This window comes from Morone saxatilis, unplaced genomic scaffold (genome assembly GCF_004916995.1).
Source record: "Morone saxatilis isolate NCDOM2014 unplaced genomic scaffold, NCSU_SB_2.0 Contig15, whole genome shotgun sequence".
In the NCBI taxonomy this organism is placed as follows: domain Eukaryota; kingdom Metazoa; phylum Chordata; class Actinopteri; family Moronidae; genus Morone; species Morone saxatilis.
Genome location: NW_023339707.1, coordinates 21,341,162 through 21,356,622, shown reverse-complemented (window position 1 = coordinate 21,356,622; position 15,461 = coordinate 21,341,162). Strand labels below are relative to the sequence as shown.

The 15,461-nt window shown below is 38.5% G+C and overlaps 2 protein-coding genes across 2 annotated transcripts in view; both read right to left on the bottom strand.

Moving 5' to 3' along the window:
* Positions 1-3,799: 3,799 nt before the first annotated feature.
* ocstamp (osteoclast stimulatory transmembrane protein) lies at positions 3,800-6,199 on the bottom strand. Its single transcript, XM_035655985.1, has 3 exons — positions 6,162-6,199; positions 4,267-5,281; positions 3,800-4,153 (listed from the first exon to the last, which is right to left on the bottom strand). The coding sequence occupies exons 1-3, from the start codon at positions 6,197-6,199 to the stop codon at positions 3,800-3,802; spliced, it is 1,407 nt and encodes a 468-aa protein (XP_035511878.1).
* A 1,522-nt stretch (positions 6,200-7,721) lies between these two features.
* slc13a3 (solute carrier family 13 member 3) overlaps positions 7,722-15,461 on the bottom strand; it is a gene marked incomplete in the record, with an annotated part of 11,663 nt that continues 3,923 nt past the window's right edge. Inside the window, 9 exon segments of the mRNA XM_035655992.1 lie at positions 7,722-8,909; positions 8,991-9,128; positions 10,712-10,873; positions 11,543-11,655; positions 12,886-12,983; positions 13,108-13,212; positions 13,319-13,411; positions 13,602-13,727; positions 13,825-14,004. Coding sequence (XP_035511885.1) covers positions 8,727-8,909; positions 8,991-9,128; positions 10,712-10,873; positions 11,543-11,655; positions 12,886-12,983; positions 13,108-13,212; positions 13,319-13,411; positions 13,602-13,727; positions 13,825-14,004 — 1,198 coding nt within the window.

The window sequence follows — 15,461 nt, the reverse complement described above, 5'->3', positions numbered from 1 at the left end:
TCTCTCTCTCTCTTGCTCTCCCTCCCTTTTTTCCCCCAGTGCACCCCTCCCTCTCTTTCACATCACACACCATTATATCCACACTGCAACACACTGCCTTGCACAGCCACCAACTTAAAAATCAATTCCACCTCCCCATCCAAGCTCAGAATGTCAGGTCAACTATGGCTATCGCTGTATCCATAAACCCTGTAATTACTCAAAGAACAGAGGAGGTAGCCTGCAATTCAACGCATCAGCCTCTGCAGTGATTGGCCATTGAAACGAAATGGCACTAATTACCAAGCAGACCTTTTTTTGCCACTAGCAGACATAATTTAGTGAACTCTTCATCTTGTGTGAAAGGGCAAATTAACATCTTCGGATTCACTGGTTTTGCACAGATTCAGGAGTGCAAAATTTAACAATTTTAATGCTTTTTGAAGGACAAACATTAACAAACATAATAATATTTTTTCTTGCTATTCCTGTGGCATTTAAGGACTGTGTGTGGTAAATGCTGATACTGATAAAAAACCTGCTTCCAATGGCTGAAAACATTAGGTAAAATATGTTTCTCAAAGGTATTAAAACAGATTCTAACAAACCACTTAGAGCTTGGAAAGCTCTTTAAACCTCTGCCTGTGGAGTTGACTGTCAGTATGAATGCTAATGCATGACAGATGCTTAAATTTTCATAGAAGAATAGTTTTCAGTCGCAGAACGTTCAATCCACCAGGCTTCCTCTAATGAACAGATAACAGCTTCACAGAAGAAAAAGAAATCCTGCAGAGCCGTTTTTTGTCCAGGTAATTGATGGACTGAACTGCTGCATGCTAAGAAGCCTGTCCTATACTGTGTTTGAACAAATATTATATTTAGTGACTGCTTCCTGCCTGTTGGTGTGCCAGTTGTTCTTATGCTGTTCATCCAAAATTTGTTGAAACCCACATTTATTTTACGTTCTAGTGCAGATTGGAAGGTTTCGAAAGGTACCAAACATGCCAGACTGAAATCGTATTTCCATTTGAGTTGTGAGTTTTAATATTTCACTCAGTGTAAACATCATATGCAGAGTTTGAACAAGCTTATACAGAATATATGATACTGTCTAGTGTAGAATAAATGGGGTTTTCCAACCTTAAAGCTTCTAAAACAGAAAGAAAACGGAAAACTGGATGTTAAGAGGTACATTTTTATTTATATTTCAACAATAATCAATCTCTCAGTTCACTGCATTTTAACAAGAACGAGTCCAGACAGAGCTGTCAAACACAAAGCTGAAGCTAAAGGAAATGCTATGATGATAGAAGAAAAGTAGGAGGATCACCAAAGTTAATACAATTCCTCCTTGCCATGAATGTCTGAACCAAATTTCCTGGTAATCTATCTAATAGCTGTGAAGAAATTTAACTACACTAAGTCAGGCGATCGTCAAATCAGTAGGATTCATCCTCTGGGAACATTTGTACAAAACGTCATGGCAAACCCACCATCAGATCTTGACCGTGAGGTCTAGTTAAAAAAATCTGAAAATATTCATTGAACTTCAATATTAAATGAATTCTAATATTTCACTCAATGTAAACATTAAAGCTTGTTAGCTTCAATGCAGAATATATAAGTTATTATACTGTCTAGTGTAGAATATGAGATTTTTCCAACCCTAAAGCTACTAAAAGAGAAAGAAAATTGGAAACTGGATGTTAAGAGGTACATAATTATTTACATTTTTAACAAAAATCTATCTTTCACTTTGCTATATTTCTAACGAGAACGAGCCCAGACAGAGCTGTCACACACACAGTAAGCAACACGCTGATTACAAAAATCCATATAGCTAAGCAGGAGAGAATCACTTTAATACATAATTTCTGGACAAACAACAGTGTATCATCTTTACACAGGATGCTGAATTTTGAGTCATCATGAGGCGGACAAAATGTCAGGATTAAAAATAGATAATAAAGATGTATGCTATTATTATTCTAGGATGATGTCTTAAAATAAACTCCCAAAGCCTCATGGGAGTTTTAAGCAGGAGCGTACTGAACTGTAAGTGATTTTTTTTTTTTTTTTTTTTTTTTTGGGAAGGGCACACTGATTTAAAACTAGGCTTGGCGAATTATTAAGAATGTACGCATGAAAAAGATTCATTTAATCTATAACAGTTATCTAGGCCAATAAAATATTCAAAAAATTGTAAGATCCAATCGACTGCTGTTCATTTCCTGACAGAAGAGTAGGGGTATTATTCTCTGTCCTCATCTGTCCAAAGCACCATAGTGGCATCTAGTGGGGCTGAGTGGTTAAAAAAAACAAGAAATAGCACACAGGTTTGTACTCGTCCACACGAGAGGAAATACAACACTGTACACACACAGTACCGAAAAATATACACTAAAATACGTGGTCTGTGACCTTTATGTGGAAAAAAAAAACTGTTACCAGGCGTGTTCCTGTCAAACAAACAAGGTGGATGCAAATTAAGCAGATGTGGTGGTACATCTATAAAAACCACATTAGGTTTAAGAGTGAGCGACTAAGAGGATGCTGTTGAGTGGTCGTAGCAGGGGAAAAGGTGGTTGTTGCGTGACTCATATCAAGGATGTTCTATCTTCACATTACCATTCTCGCTAAAAACAGAAAAACTCCAAGCATGAGACCCTGATTAATGTGATGATGAGGTGTGCAGTGTGAACCCTGCTACGTTCACACTGCAGGCAAAAGTGGCCAAAATCTGATTTGCTTTTTGCTCATATGTCTGTTTTTCAGCACAAATCACAGGAAATCTGATCTTTTCACTTTAATATGGGGTCCTAAACCAGATACAGGTTTGATTTTTTTGCAATGCAATCTCAGAGTGAGTCACTGTGGATTCCCATTCACCACAATTCTGGTGCTGGTGGGAGTCTGTGAATATGAAAGACAGCTGCGATGGAGGTAGTCAGTGGAAGGTTTCTGTTTCTGTGAAGCCATTCATGTCACAATCCCACCAATCTTGGCTTTGACTACGCACATCTGCATGCACACCTCTGTACAGGAGTAGCAGTCATTGCTCCACAAAAAGCCATAATTCAACATTTGGCATCATCCTCGTTATCACCTGCTCACACATTTAATGTCTTTAACTGCACATAAACTTATAAATGAAACAGTAAACGCTGACTTCAGTGCTGCATGTGACATATTTGTTATTGGTCACACTGGAATCTGATATTGGCCACAACTGAAAACTGATGGAAATGTTATTACTTTTCCAGGTAGTATCGCATAATTGTTTTGACCTGACGTCACTAGGTTAAAAGCTAAGGTATCACCAAAGTTCATACATCCTGAGGGGAACATAAATGTTTGTGCCAAATTTGATGGCATCCATTATTTGTTGAAACATGCAACTAAACTTACTTGGCGCTAGAGGAAAATGGGATGGGATCACCAAAGTCAAGCAGATGTTGAGATTTCACTCTATAAGTAAAAACTTTGAGCTGCTGGTGGCGCTACATGACCAGTCAGGGTTTCACCAAAGTCATGAGGATTCATCATCTTGGCACCTTGAATGTCAGAACCAGATTTCAGGGCAATAAATCCGATAGTTGTTGAGATATTTCACTAAGAACCTAAATGGGAACCTTGTAGGGGCGCTAGAGGAAAAATCAGAGGATTATCAAAGTCAGTAGGCTTCATTGTCTGGAGAAATGATTATCTAAAATGTCATGGTAATCCATCTGATAGTTGTTGCCATCCGTAGCCACACTCCCAGCATGGCTAAAAACATTGTCAGAAGAATTAGACAAGCATTGCATTGTGCAGTGAAAGTTCAGCCATGGGCAACCTCAACAGAAACTGTCTCTTTTTGCTCTTTTTTATTCAGCTTCACTTGTATTTTCTTCATCAGGTAATCCATTCTCCTCTCCTGCTGCTCTCTAAAAAAGGATGCAGAGATTTTCCTGCGCAGCCGTCTGGCGTAAACCTCGAGGAACACCAGAGAGTAGCTCATCAGCCAGAGACAACCCAGCAGGAGCCTGACTCCTTGGTTCGGAGCTGAAGTTGACACATCACAGAGCGATGGCTCGGGGTTAAAGGTCCACTTGTATTCCCTGTGGAAGTTTGTGAGCTCCCGCGTGACACAGGATTGTGGGATGATACAAAAAGCAGGGGGGAACCAGTGGACCTATCAGGAGATCGAGAAAAAAGAGCAAATACATGAAAGCTATAAAAGTGAGGAGGCAAATACTGCAGGTACAATAAAAAGGGACTGCAGTGGTGCAACAGTTGCTGTCTTACCTTATAATTCACATTTATGCTGGCAGATGTCGGTGGAAAATCCAGTAACCACGGCACAATTACCTGAACTATATGATACACAACATGATCCAAAGCTACTATTAACGTTATTGCAATGAAATATAATGTTACCACAACCAGTGCTATGAAGCAAGAGGTACATTCATCACTTGTTATTTTGTATCTCGTCAGATACTTTTTATTTTTAGCTGTCTTTTTGTTGCCAGCAGGAGTCGCTTTATCCAGGAGCTCTTTGGAGATGTAACCATTATCAAATTGAACTGATGTCAGATAAGATTTTAAGTAGCGTGCAGATTCAAATATTAGTAAAGCAACAAAAATGGCAGCAAGGATCCGGTTTGACAGCAGTTTGTATTCTTTTATCAGGTTCCTGGCATGTGAGAAGTTGACCTCTATCTGCCCAATCATCTTAGTAAACCTGCTTTTGACTTCTGACACATTAACATGTGTGAAATGATCTAACTTCCTCAAGTTGGTGACGATGCTCAAGTCTTCCCTTTTCACTTTGATGGCTTCCTCAACAAGGTCTCGCTTTGCTTTGTTCAACGGTTCAGATGAGTTCAGTAAAGTCTTGGTAAAACCCTCAGCGGTGCACTTCAAGATGCGTGCGACCACCCCAACGTTCACGGTGATATTAGGGACGACGTTCAAAACTAAAATCATGACAGAGGCCGAGATGAGGAGTTTACGTCCCTGTTTGGTGCAGACGGTGGGCAGAGTCATGGTGAGCACGCAGCGCAGCGGGTGACACAGGAAGGAGACCAGGAACATGGCCACACTGTAGATGCAGGTGGTCTGAATGGACGCTTCATGGTTGTATTTCAGAGTGTTTGACAGCCAGTGATGAAGCAGGCCGCCAGTGATAATGGCGAGTGTGATACAGAGAGACAGTAGAGTCAGGACGTGTCTGCCAGCAGGTGCAGGTGCAGAGTAAACATCCCAGAGATAAAGCAGGACAGATTTTAGAGCCTGTCTGCAAGATCCTGTTCTGTTCCTGAGGAGAAAAAAAAACACAATTGTTTGACAGTTTGGAGAATTCTCTTATCTGCTTTCTTGCAAAGAAATGTAAGCCTGGTGAATTTAAGAAGAATTGGGGTGGTTTTATAACCTTTCTGGAGACCTCAACATAGTACTCCTTTTATATTCACGTGTGTGCTATATATGATTGTTTCATTCCCCTCTTCCAACTGTAAACTAGCAAATTCCTCTGTCTTTGAATAGGTGTAAATTAGTGGACGAAGGGGTCAGTAGGTGGACGGGAGGGATGTGTTTGCGGTGTGAGGGGCAGATGGTGAATGGAGGGAGGGAGTGGTGGGCTGATCAAGCATCTATGAGAATATATTTTTGCACATTGTTGCATTATTTAGCACTATAGCGATTTTATGTTACAAAATCAATTAAAACTTTTTTTCATAAATGTCAGTTAAATGTGAAGCTTAACTTAGCATAAAGACTGAAATCAAGGGGAAACAGTACAGAAAAATACACCTACCAACGCCTCTGAAGCTCTCTTTTATATCTTGTTTAATCCGTACAGAAGTGGTTTGATGGAGGGTTACCTAACCTAACTTGCTGCTGGCTTCAGCTTCAAATCACATGAACATGAGTGTGGTATGTATCTTCTCTTCCAACTCTTGGCAAGTCAGCAAATGAGCACAGTATCCCACTATTACCTTGTGTGAAGATACAGTTATATAGCTTGTAACTCCCCGTAAAAACTCTCATCAAGAAAACAAATCAACCATTTTGATGTCAAATGATTTCCTTAACTACACAAAATTAAAAACTCAGAAGAAGATCAAATTAACTAGATAGATAGATAGATAGATAAGATAGCATAGATAGATAGATAACAATAATTAAACAGTTCTTACCTGAGAGGGGTAATAACGGTCTCTGTGATGGACTTCATTCTGTCTATGAAAATTTGAGTTTAAGGAAAAACAGGACTGCGAAGTGATGAAGGATGGAAGTTAAAAGGAGGAACTTCTCTGAACAGTCACTGTCATGTTAGTGTTTGTGGGTCGCCTATTAGTTCCCTCGAGGGAAATGAAAAGACTATTAACCATACGTGACACAATATCATATGGAGAGACATGATGCAATCCCACATACAGTGTGACACTGGTCACACTGACATGAGTGCAGTTTATAAGATTTAGAAATTGAATATAATTTGTAGGTATCTGTTTCACTCACTGTGTTGTTGGCACCAGTGTGATCACACATCAAAAAAGTGTTAAAAATTACACAATATGGCTATTTCTCTGTTCAATTCTGTGGAGAAAGCTAAATAAGATTGAGATTATTGTTTAAGACATAATCTTCAAAGACGTGAACACAAACTAAAATTCACAGAGCCTTCACTCTCTAATAATCAACCTCGTTCCAAAGAGCTGATATAACAATGACAATAGAACACTGAATTTGTCAAAAAAAGGCGCCTATTAAATATGTATAATTGTTGAAAATGATTTAAAAAAAACATAATACACACAGAGAATTCTATAAATGTTTTACAAAAACTCCATAAAACATGTCAGTCTGGGGTCGTCAGTTTAGGCAATGATAAAAAAAAGGAAAGATTTTGGGAACCACTAATTTAGTCTAAAATAACTAAATAAATAACAGATCATTAAATCATACGTGTTAATTTTCATTTTTTTACTTGTTATTTTTTTAATTTATACAAATTAATGTGTTATATTTGACACCAAAGCGGGGCGGCAGCTTGGTTCCCCTTTAGATCCACCCCTGTATACCACCCCTCTGTATAGCTCGACACTAGAGGACTTTTTTACATTCATCTGCTGAAAGGGGGGGGCGAGTATTTTGACGGTTTGGCTGAATTCAGGCTCATTATTAAATTGTTTCCCGTTGTCTGTACTTTCCTCCAGTTTGTCACACCAATATAAAACTGCTGACTCATGCACGCTATTTTAATGTGACAGTTACTCCGTGCTTTTGTGGATTTGCTTGTTACTGTACTACGGCATTATACAATAACATTGGCCTTTAGAAATCTTATATTATCATCATTATACTGTCTTCAACCTTTAGTGAGGGCAGATGAGACACTGTTAGAGCCTCACGGGGCGCTATATATTTCTTACACACTCTCCACAAACACACACCCACACAAACAGTATCTGTATTAGTCATGTACAGTGATGCAGAGGTGTTTAAAATAAGAAATCTTGTGTCACTTGAAAGAAATGGGATTTAATGTAAAAGTATTTCCAGTTATGATCAATAAAAACAAACATCAATTACATTTATTATTAACTGAATATTAATCTTAAAATCCTCAAAAAGCAAAGACATAAATTAGCTTTGGTTGAAATCTGTGTTGTCAAAAGTTGTTTGTGTCGTGCAGACAGACGGGTACATCCTGTCCTGGTCTGTGGTTTTTTTTTTTGTTAAGTATTTTATAGTTTTGCATTTAAACACCATGGGACCTTTCGCACTGACCCTGCTGTCACTCAGTAACCACCACAGTCTTGCACAAGTTAACCATTGTTGTCAGGCCTCGTGACTTCAGACAGTTTACTACACCAAACAAACATTGTAAGGCATTTACAACTGTGTGCTCTCCGGCTCTCTGTGTGAGAGTGTGCGGAGGCCAAAATGTTTTAAATATGTGTGAAACCTGCAGCATTAGCGACAGTTAATTAAAACCTGAGGACTGAGGTTTACATTCTGTTGTTGGTTTCTATTAAAAGCTAAACGTTTACACAGTTAAGCAGTTGCAAATATTCTGATAACAAGGTCTTTATCTTAGCAATAAACCTGCTATGTTCACTCATTACAAAAATACAGAGACTACATGCAACTAAATTAACACAATATGAACTAAATTTATTTAAAACAGCACTTGTTTTAAATATTTAAATCACTCTGTAACAAAATGTACACATTCATTAGTAGGGATTCACAGTCTAATGTAGAAAAGATAGATTTAAAATATTTGTGCTATGGCTTTGGCAACTACACATGCACCGTATATATAATACATAAACACATAACATGATCTCTTTTGTGATTTGAACCAAAAATATATAATTTAAAAGAATTGTTCACAGAGGTCTCTCTCATTCTTCCAGCAGATGTCAGCCTAGTAGCATCAAATACGAACAGCACACTCTGCAAACTCTTCACAGCTGTTGTTGAGGTTAAATGTCTCTTCTGTCCAGTTTTAAAAAGGCAGAGAGTAAAATAATGAAGCTTGTTTTTAACTTAAAACGTGAGAGCCTGCCAAAACTTACATTCACAGCATGAAATCTTGACTCTTGACAGCCTACAAAGACACTTGAATATAATAAACGTATTAAATTCACAGGTAACAGCGGAAGCTCCCAGAGCGTTCTGACATTTTAATGAGTATACGTCTACCAGACTTTTGTCCCTGTTTACTGCTCATGCTGAGATTTGGTGAGTGATCAGAGCGTAGCATTGAGCGACTGGACAGATGAGAAGTGCACATCGGTAAGAACAGCAGAGTTGTTGATGGGGTGAGCCCATTCTGGATACGTGTTCAAGTCAAACATGGCAACGCCCCATGTGTTCATGGCCAGAGAGACTGAGAGGACACCCAGGATGTTCATGACAATACCGGTTTTCACCTGAGAAAACAAGGGGCAGGAAACATGAGCGTTTGTGAAGAAGGGTAACAATATATTTAATTGCTGATGTGGGTGTCTTACCATGTCTTTGACCATTAGGTGTCCTGACGCAAAGGCGATGGAGTTGGGTGGTGTCGACACTGGTAGCATGAAGGCATATGAACATCCTACTGTTGCGGGTATCATGAAGTAAAGAGGGTTCACTGAGACATGGATAGCCTACAGAGACAAAGACAAAACAAAGAACAGCACATTTTTAGATAAGGATGTAAAGAATTTCATAAGATTTGTTTGTTGGTTTGCTAACGGTGCTGTGTGTCTCTTCTTCTTAGCCTGTGCTTTGAGCTAAATGCTAATGTCTGCATAACAACATGCTCACAGTGACAATGCTAAACTGGTGACATTGAGCAGGTGTAATGTTTAACATCCTAGTTCAGTGTGTTAGCATGCTAACATTTGCTACTAACACAAAGTACAGTAGAGGCGGATCATTAGTTTTGCAGGAATTTGGTAACAATAGGAACTCGACTGATTCAAAGTCTCACCAGATGGTCTAAATGAGTTATTACTTATATTATTATAGTTCTTCCTGAGGGGCACATGAATTTCATTACCAAACTTCATGGCAAATAAATACATATAATTCAGCACAACCTGAACTCTAAACACAACATAACCCTAATCCTAATTCTTCTGCTGTTTTTAATCCACTTTCAGTGCTGTTTTCTTAGCATTAAGCTAGCTTTTTATTTACACGGACGTGCAGTTTAGGAACTCCTTGCTACAGACTTCCTCCTCTGGGGTTGAATGAATGTATTATTTAATGGCAACCCATTCAATGGCTGTTGAGATATTTCAGTCTGTACCTAGAGACACATTGTCTGGTTTGCTTTGGAAGGGGCAATTCAATTGTCAGTGCAACCAAATTACATAAACATTTTTTCCATTTACATCTAGAGCTATGGAGCCATGCAGGATGATTTGGTCTAATTTGTCCAGGTTTACGACATTCCTGAGATGTATGCCTTAACCCTATTTAAAAATTACATTTAGATCAATTAAAAGCAGCATATCTTTCCAGAAGGAAGTCAAAAGTATGAGAAAGGCTACATATCACAAAAGGCAAGTGAGAAAATATGTTTGATTTCTTTTGTATTATTGGTGAACTGATCCTTTAAGTTAAATTCTGAATGTTCAGTAAGTTTTTAATATAAATGAGAACTCAGGACAAAACTAAACCTCCTATACATCCTGTAAACAATTATTTTAGTGCGTACTATGCAGTATAGGGACCACTGCAAAGTACAAGTGCCCCAGACAATGATTACTAACAACAGCAGTTAATGTCCAACAGGCTACAGACATAAGAACATCTATCGCAAGAGTTTAACAAGCCTACTAAGCCCTTGACTAACACAAAGGACGAGGTCAGAAACAAACCCTGTCTCCCGTCCAGTTTATGAGTTTCTACTGCTTTGTCTTTGTAACTGAGTTTGTCTTCCTCTCTGTCATCTTCATCAGTGAGTTACACTGTGTGCTCATATGAAGCCTTACTTGTACTACAAGGCTTTCAAAGTTCATTACAGCTATATTGTCTGTCCTGCATTTCAATAAGCAGGAGTTTGTAATATTCAACTCAGTGGAAACAGGAACGTTCCTGCCTAACTTCACAGGACTTTGAACCTCTTTGTGAAACACTTTAAGTCCTATAGTACAGGTCTTAGCCATTTCAATAACAGGAACACACAGATAAAAAGAGTCTAACGCTCTATACTGAATATCTTTAAGTTTACCAATCTTACCAGTTCAGCAATGACGGGTAAAAATATGATAATTGTGGCAGTGTTGCTGGCGAACTCTGTGAAGCAGGCCAGAAAAGCAGTGATCAACATCACAGCTGCAGCGGGAGGAACCTCGGCCAAAGGGTGGAGGTGGCCTCCGATCCAGGAGGCGAGTCCAGACTCCTGCCAAACGCCACAAGATCGGGGTTAAGGGGTCAAAGATCAAATCACAACATAATAAATCAAAGCAGAACCAAACAGAGCAGCAGACCAGTCACATAGTCGACAGGAGAGAGGAGGATACATTCATTACATGACCATTATGACATGTAAACTTCGGAAATCTGAGATGAAACAAAACAACAAAATCTTAAAGGAATAGCTTGACTTTTTGGGACACTTATTTACTTTGTTGCCTAGAGTAAAGAGAGAAGATTGACACAGTACAGTAGTATATTAAATACTACTACTTTAAATGTAACAACTACAGCCAGCAGCTTGTTAGCTTAGCAGGGGGAAACGGCTAGCCTGACTCTGTCCAGTGGTATAAAAATCCACCGAGCATCAGCTTTAAAGTTCACAAATGAACACGTTATGTTAGCTGCGGTTGGAGGTCACAGTTTCTTGGCCCGGGTGCAGTGACTCCAGGAAGTCACTGCACCCAGACCAAGAAATAGTCCAGCACATAATTCCTTGTAAAACCACAGCTTTTTGTTCTATAGTTCTGTTTTTGTAGGGAATAAACAAATATGATATAATATGGGAGTTACAGAGCCAGAGTAGCTGTTTCCACTTGTTTCAAGTCATTATGGCCTAAAGAAACACAAGAGAACATAAGAACAACATGTTTACCTCACAAGCTTTAGCCATAGCAAAGCCGCCTCCGAGGAGCAGAATGATATTCCAGGGAACAGAGTCCTGGGCTTTCTTCCATGATAAGAGAGGAATGTATGGAGTATTTGAAGCTGGGGAAAAATATGGAAGGAAACACTCAATAAAGACCTTCTATTTAACATTCTGATATTATATGTAATAAAATATGATTTAATATGAAGCTGTGATCATAAAATATTCAGTATATGTCATGTTTTAGTTATTACAGTGTTTCCTACAGTACAGTATGAGATTTCAAGCCTCTGAATTGGTAGTTTTAAGCTGCACTTTACTATAAACAGTGTCTTGTTTTCTTCCTGCACATACAGTAGGTGCATTTCACAGCTCAACAGTAATTTAATAAATGGTATGTCTCATTTTCAAAACATTCGACAGAATAATAGAAATATGAGTGAGAACTCAAAAATCTAAAAGTAACTCAGAGGCACTATAGGGTGCAACTAAAAATGTGTTTAAGAAGTACTTTAGTGAATTAGCCTTTTAAACTAAAAACTTAACCACACATTTGGAGTGTTATATTTTAATGTTTTCAGCGTTCTTGTATTTTATTTGTATGTTTATATTTAATCCTACATATGTTTGTGCTGATTTTAATTTAAGTTTTGGTGAGACACAATGGACAATTTTCCACTCTGTTAGACAATAGTTTTATTCTCCTCTATTCTAAAGTCTGACCTACAACAAGAGGGACGAATGAAGCCCATTATTTGCTTTTTTGTGGGCCTTTTCTTTTTTTTGCTCGCATGCAGTGGTTTATTTGACCAGCTGAACATAATATACACAATCACACACACACACACACACACAAAAACACAGAAACACGTGCGTCCAGTTTGTGCACATGCTTACACTCTTACACAAACACACACACACACTCACAAACAAAAGCCCCAAAGTGTGACAACATAGTTTTGAGGGATTATTCTAATCACAGAAACAGAGAAACTGTAGTTTTAGCTCCAGACAGGAAATTAATTCAGACTCTCTAATCTACATTAACATTCCTCAGCTTATTTTCAGCTTTTTGCAATAGCTGTTTCTACAGGCACAGACTGAGTGTCTTTGAATCCTTCACAAATATTTAGTCATCAACATTAACTACCGCCTTCGGTCCTGATGCAACCCCACAAGCTGCTAACTGGTTGCTTCCATTTTTATCTCTTATATCTGCACACATTATTTACACCCTAACCTAAATTATATTATCACAGTCATTTAAAATAATAGATTAAATATGAGTCATAACTGAAATATGTCAAGTTCGAACCCTTAATAGGTGTTTTGTTTAAGAGCTCACTGACCTTGAGGGTCCAACCACCAGCTCAGAGAGGGTTTCTGCGAGGGGAAGAAGAACAATATGGACACAATGATCACACCGGTGACTGCGTCTGAGACATACCTGCAGAGCAACAATAGGAGGAAATAATTAACAGAGATTGATAATTGAAAGGGGTTGCAATATATAAATTCTGTGACCATTTTCAAACAAGCAAAGTACTTTTCATCAAGTGTGCCATTCTCACCCTTTTTTGAAGAACACAGACCACCCGGTGACAAATTTGGGATCTCTTGTGAACAGGAGAACGGCAAACAGTATAAAAAAGAAAGAAATCGCTCCCTCTGCAAAACTGAAATTGAGCATGAAGAGTAAAAGTCAGTAGAAGGCTCTGTGATAAAAAATGTACTCATTCAACCTGTACTGCATGAGATCTGAAGACATACACGAGTCCTCACTTTATGGGCCCTAGTTTTCTGTAATCGTCCTCTATCAGTGCCTGTGCTCTGACCTCAGCCCGGGCTCTTTGGTCGTGTTTCTTGAAGCACAATCTGCATAAAATAAAAACACACTGTATGACACATTTCAAGAAAAGGAGGATGAAAGAGAGCACTACTTCATATTAGGAAAGTGAAATAAGAATGGTAATGGTGTTTTCCCTCATATGAAAATAAAACCATCATGACATTTTGCCTTTATTGAATTTACAGGGTGCAATGTAAGAATATCAGTCCACATTACCGTGTATTCAATCCCCCGTAGAGGAACGCGATCCAAAGCCAACCCAAAAACAGGAAGATAAGCATGAGAGGGAAAGCGAATGCAAACCAAGATCCAAAATTGATGAGGTCGCAGTCTGGAAAGTAGCTGTAAAGCAAAGACACTGTTGTCAAACTACTGGAAAATGATTGTTTCTATGATGCCAAGTTTTCACTGTTTAAATGCAGCACAGATAAAATGTCACCTTTTCAGCTGTCCAATCAGGATGAGGTTGGGCGCGGTGCCTGTCAGCGTGGCGGTGCCTCCGATACTGGCAGCATAAGGAATACAGATCAAGAATCCTTTCCACACCTTCAACTGATACTGCGACTCGGATCGGATCTCCTCAGATGTCCTCAAGTCACTCTGCTCCATCCCATCCATCCTTTTGAAGATTTAAGAGACATTATTATGTTAAGTGAACAGTGGACAAGTACATGAACTCCACTAGAGTTTGTTCAGCAACCTGTACTATCGAAAAAGAGGAAAAGGAAAAACATACATTTGAGCCTTAAAATGCAATTTCTAACCACAGATGAAGCATACAAGTAAGTCATGGATCCATGTAATCAGGTGTGAAAATGTGTAAAAAAATCGACTAATCTGTACTGTAATGTATTGAGATTTGTAAATGTGTAGACAAATCTGTAAGTGCAGACATACATATTGTCTCATGGGAGGCTGCAGATTTGTCTACACATTTACAAATCTCAATACATATTTACAGATTCTTTTACACATTTACAAATCTGATTATGCACATACGGATTGAGATACAGTTACACAGTAGTTTTGCTACAGTAATGGCTCCATATAAACCGGCAACATTGGTGGTGAAAGCAAACAGATCTGTCCATGCACTTTTGATTTCTTCTTTTTTGGATTTGTAATCCATAGCTAACCTCAGGCTTCAAACTGGTACTCCACAAACCTATGGGTGACGTCACGATAGGTTCACACTTGATTGATACTACTCTCATTAAGTTTACTTAATTCTTTTTTTAATGTTTTTTTTCTTTTATAGCCACTGGAGAGGGGCTATACAAGAGCCACATGCGGCTCCAGAGCTGCAGGTCGCCTATGCTTTGACATTTTGCAAAATACCCTTATTGTCTTTCTTGCTGAGCATTAGATGAGAGGATTGGTACCATTGACTATATATATAATGGCTTAAACCTGTATTCTATGTAAAGCCAATAGAGCAGGGGGAAGCTCCATTGGACACTGATACCATTCACTCTAATGGAAAGTTACATCATTTCTCACTTGATTTATTAGCTCAATAAACAGTTTTCTAATGACTATTTCCCACCTAAAATTGTTTCACAAATATATTTTAGTGTAATCTGTAATACGAGATTGTGTGTAACCAGGCGAGCTGCCATTGTTTCTTGCTACGGACGAGTCAAAACCGTGCAGCTAGCTTGCACCTCCGCTGGCTCTGACAAACCGCCATGGCGAAAACCTTAATGCCAAACTCGAGGCTTCAAAATGGTACTCCAACGGTTATGTCTTGTTTATTAAATCCATACAAAACTTAGGTATAACAAATGTCAAGTTTTAGTTTTAAGGTAGGTTATGTGCTTTAACTATTTCTTGGATTTTGTTACCTTCAGACAGCTAAGCTGTTTCCAGCCGTTGCACCAAGCTAACGTTCTCCTGACTATAGATTAATTTTCATTACAAACGAGAGTGGTATCAATCTTCTATTCTAACTTTGAGTAGGAAAGCAGATAAACATATTTCCCAAAATGTCGAACTTCCTTTAAACAACACTATCAAAACACCATCTGAGTTAGATGTTAATGGATGTACAGGATTATGTCAAATGATCTCAGTGTG

Coding starts and splice junctions, on each gene's coding strand:
- ocstamp (XM_035655985.1), bottom strand. CDS start 6,199: ATGAAGTCCATCACAGAGACCGTTATTACCCCTCTCAG. Junction 5,282..6,161: donor ACCGTTATTACCCCTCTCAG/GTAAGAACTGTT, acceptor TTTTCTCCTCAG/GAACAGAACAGGATCTTGCA. Junction 4,154..4,266: donor GCATAAATGTGAATTATAAG/GTAAGACAGCAA, acceptor ATCTCCTGATAG/GTCCACTGGTTCCCCCCTGC.